At 33.2% G+C, this 4,371-nt stretch overlaps 1 protein-coding gene across 2 annotated transcripts; it reads left to right on the top strand.

Moving 5' to 3' along the window:
• Nucleotides 58–3,015, top strand: LOC107609597 (two-pore potassium channel 1). 2 transcript variants are annotated; one of them, XM_016311596.2, is made up of 3 exons: nt 58–248; nt 1,198–2,157; nt 2,502–3,015. In XM_016311596.2, exons 2-3 carry the CDS (start codon nt 1,250–1,252, stop codon nt 2,650–2,652), a joined length of 1,059 nt encoding a protein of 352 aa, XP_016167082.1. In that variant the 5' UTR covers nt 58–248; nt 1,198–1,249; the 3' UTR covers nt 2,653–3,015. The 2 variants fall into 2 exon arrangements, with proteins under 2 accessions (XP_016167082.1, XP_020962535.1); XM_021106876.1 differs by lacking the exon at nt 58–248 and adding an exon at nt 256–967 and having other exon boundaries at nt 2,502–2,886.

The raw sequence follows: 4,371 nt of genomic DNA, 5'->3' as shown, positions 1-4,371 counted from the left end.
ACCTCAAAAGTCAAATCCAGTTGAAACAAAACAAGTGGATATAACTTTTTATTTAAATATAAAATAAAAAAAATTAGTGATTCATTAACGCGGAAGGGAATGGGATCCACACATGCACCTAAACCTGCGCCTTCACTGAATCAAAACTTTTGGTTCCCCGAAGCTTTCAGAAGACACCACCACACTGTAACTGTAACTGTAACTGCAACTGCATCATCATCCATCTCTTCCACTTCAAAAATTTCAAGGTCAAAATTTAAAGCTTCTTCCATCACTTATTGTTCATTCATAATATGCGTTTACTTTATAATATTATTGTTATTGATTTGTTTCTGATTTGGATATCAGCTGTTTTGTTAAGTAATTGGCGTGTTTAGTTTCTGTGAAGAGGGTTGAGTTTATGTATCACTGTAGATATATTGGTCAAGATCTAGTGCTCCTTCAATTGGACTGCAATTGCACAAGTTTTTTCACATGATGAAGATTAGTAATGTTAATGATCATGATCAAGTCAGATCCAACTTGTTGATTCAGTTTTTTCCGAACAATTAAGGCATCATTAGTATTTTAGTTAAGGACACGTTTATTTTACTTTAATTGGGAATTTACTTCAAAGCCAATTAGGAATTTAGGTAATTAGGGACAAGTTGATTTTTGAACTGATATGTTAAATAAGGAAATTAGGTAATATTGATGTAATGTTCATCAGAATTCTAAGTACGATGGATTTAAGGCTGGGAGTAATTTGCAGATGAGAGGTTCTTGTTCATTAGTTTGTTTCTGGCTTTCTGCCGAACATTTTCCATGTTTAAGTTATCGTATTTTGGTTCCGGAGAGAAAGCTAAACCAATTTTCTTTGACTCTTGATGCTTAGAGGTTATTAGTTATTGTACTTACAAAGTCAGAAGATGCTGCATCTTCCTTTTCTTCAATTGAAGGAATAGAATTTAGGAGATCCATATGAGCTGTAAGTGGTGATCCAAATGAATAAATCTTGGAACTTGAATTGTTTCGCTCATATTCTAGTATATGCTTGAACATACATACGTGTTTAATTGATAAAAAGTGTATTTTTAGTATGTTACTATGTTTTTATGACTTTGATTTTATGAATTTATATGTGGACATTGTATTATATCCTTTTATGTAGTTTCTTTTCCTTCTTATTTGATTGACATTACTAGTTTGGATTGCCAGGGAACCAAATCAGGTGGTCTATTGCTGATCCTTGCTTCTTAAGATCATCTGCATGGCGAACAGGTCGAACACAGAAGCAACAGAGCCCTTGCTATCAGGATCAGAGGATCTTGAAGCTCAAAAGTTCAGAAGGCAGTTAAAGAAGAGAAGGTTCCGCCGTGCTAGAAGTGCACCTTGCAACGATGTTGATCCCCAGGACACCAATGGCAATATACCAATTCCAAGATCTGATTCAATATTTGGGAATATACATCCAAGCTTTAGAAAAGTTGCTATATACCTTGTAGTGTATATAGGAGTAGGTGCTATTGTATTCTACCTTGTTGGGAACCAGATCAAGGGGCTGAAAACAGATGGGGTTCTTGATGCTGTATACTTCACAATCGTAACAATGACCACAGTTGGTTATGGAGATATTGTTCCGAATAGCAACCTTACAAAGCTACTTGCATGCGCTTTTGTTTTCACCGGAATGGCATTGGTTGGACTAATCCTAGGCAAAGCAGCAGATTACTTGGTTGAGAAGCAAGAATTCTTGCTAGTTAAAGCTTTGCACATGCACCAAAACGTTGGTCAAAGAGAAATTCTAAAGGAGGTTGAGGTGAACAAAACAAGATACAAATTCCTTTTGGCCTTTTTCCTTCTCTTGATTATGATCATAGCGGGGACAGTTTTCTTGATCATGGTTGAGAAATTGGAATTCGTCGATGCGTTTTACTGCGTTTGTTCTACTCTTACAACCCTGGGATATGGTGATAAGAGTTTCTCAACTGAAGCAGGAAGAATATTTGCTGTGTTTTGGATATTGGCAGGTACAATTTCTTTGGCTCAGGTGTTCCTTTACATTGCTGAGCTTAACACTGAAAGCCGACAAAAGAAAATTGTGAAGTGGGTTCTTTCGAAGAAGATGACCAATTTGGACTTGGAGGCAGCAGATATTGATGATGACGGCACTGTTGGGTTAGTTCTGCATTCTTTCAAAGCCTTGTTTTTCCCAGCTTATTAAGTCCTAATGATGACACATAAACATTTTTAAATCAGGTCCCTCTAAATGTTCTGTGATCAAGTCTTTATACAGTCACAAACATTGATGATTACTAATTTAACATTGATGATTACAGATTTTTAAACTATATAGATGAATTAAAATTACATAAAACTATAGGAACCTATAGAATAATTTTACTGACCATGCGTTAACACAGAATGTTTGTGCACTGGGCTGCCATCTTTTATTCCTATTTCTATGAATCATTTATATAGCTTCATTGTTTGTATAATATATCTTGGATCTTTGCTGATAGGGCTGCTGAATTCGTTGTTTATAAACTCAAAGAGATGGGGAAGATTAGTCAAGAAGATATATCACTTTTGATGCAGGAGTTTGAAGAACTTGATGTTGATCAAAACGGTACCCTTTCAATTTCTGATTTAGCACTTGCTCAGTCATCCTAGACTGACAAAGACACATTGTATATTTGTATGTAGTATTCACAGAGTAGAGTTTTTGTAGAGTTCACATTTTCAACTTCAATGATAAAATGCACACTAGAGCTTTCAAGAGTGTAGAGTCTGAAATTTCTTAGACGCGGTTTAATTGTAATTAAATGTTTTGTCTTCCTTTTTCATAAGATGAGAAGACATCACGTCCAAGTCTCTCATCTTATAAACTCCTCACTTCTCTTTGTTCTCTCTGATGTAGTGAGAATAATTTCATGCATTCCTCACACTTGCAACATTAACACATTAATATTGAATTCACTTGGATTCCTTTCCAACTTAAGTTACATGAATGAAGCATTTAAAGCATTCTGTTCAGCTTAGCTCAAACTTTCTCATATTTTGCAAAGTTTGGAAGTAAAAGGTAATCAAGGGTAGTTTGTATGTTCTTTTTCCCAGTTATAGTTCTTCCAGATTAACAAAGAGTTTGTCCAGAATGTATGATATCATGTTAATGTATTAGATAATGAATCTTCCATTCTTTTAGCTATCTTGTCTGTTAGTCTATCTTATCTGTTAGTTAGTTAACATGATCAATGCTACACCTTCAATCACTTAGCCATAACCTCATCAATATTTTCAAGCCAATGTAGTACCATTCATGCATCAACCAATTACTAGAATAATTATCAAATAAGATAAAAGAACAAAAGTGTATCTATTTATTCAGGATAAACAATATTATTTCAACAAATTTTTCAATTCCATATGATGTTCCATCATTTTTCTTTACAATACATCAAGAAAATCGAGTGACTCACTATGATGGAATGTAATCACACCAAATTTAACAGTATAATAATTAAATTGTAAGATGCAAAATAATATAGTTACAAAGATACCAACTAATAGCAGAATTAGATGTACAATAACTTGTGCTATTAATTATTTATTTATTAGCCATTCATGTTAGAGCAGAGTTTTAATAGCTATATAACCAGTACAACAATTGAGAGGGATGAATACAATGAATTTACACACCTATATCTAGAAAGCATTCACACTTAGGACTTATCTATGATTTGTGTATGTGATTGTAGTCAATTTCAAAAAGACTCAAATGGCCCACAATGCCATAAACTATTGAGTAGCCTACGAAAATTTCAAACCAAACATTATCAAGTTTTTAAGCATAGTTGTTGCCCATTTCTACCATTACTGATTTGCCTATTTTACTCCCCAACTTTACACCTCTCTTATCTCATTTGAAAGGACAAGAGAAAACAACAGAACAGATTCAATTTTGTAGTGTAAAAATAGTTAATTGAGTTGTTCAATTCAATTCAAATTCTTCAACTTTGGTAAGAGTTCACTTGATGACATTAAAAGTAGATGTTATATAGTGTGTTGACTCTTGAATTAATTCGTATATTTTTCTCTTAGGATCTTAGTCTTGTTACTAATAAGTAATTTTAGTGCATTAGTTAAGAACATAAAAAATAGTGGATATACTCGAGTTGCGAAGATTTTTAAAAATTGACATTACAGAAGATTAATTACCAACAATAGTGGGTATACTCGAGTTGCGAAGGAAAAAAATCATATCATATTTGATATATATTATTATGGTTATGAAAATCGGATCAAATTGGTTAGTTAGATCTGATTAACTAAGAATCAATTATTAAATTAATTTAGTCGAATCGATACAATTTTTTAACGATTAGCGATTAG

The sequence above is a fragment of the Arachis ipaensis genome, chromosome B07 (genome assembly GCF_000816755.2).
Source record: "Arachis ipaensis cultivar K30076 chromosome B07, Araip1.1, whole genome shotgun sequence".
In the NCBI taxonomy this organism is placed as follows: Eukaryota; Viridiplantae; Streptophyta; class Magnoliopsida; order Fabales; family Fabaceae; genus Arachis; species Arachis ipaensis.
The sequence above is the reverse complement of the archived record's forward strand: the minus strand, read 5'-3'. Positions and strand labels throughout refer to the sequence as shown.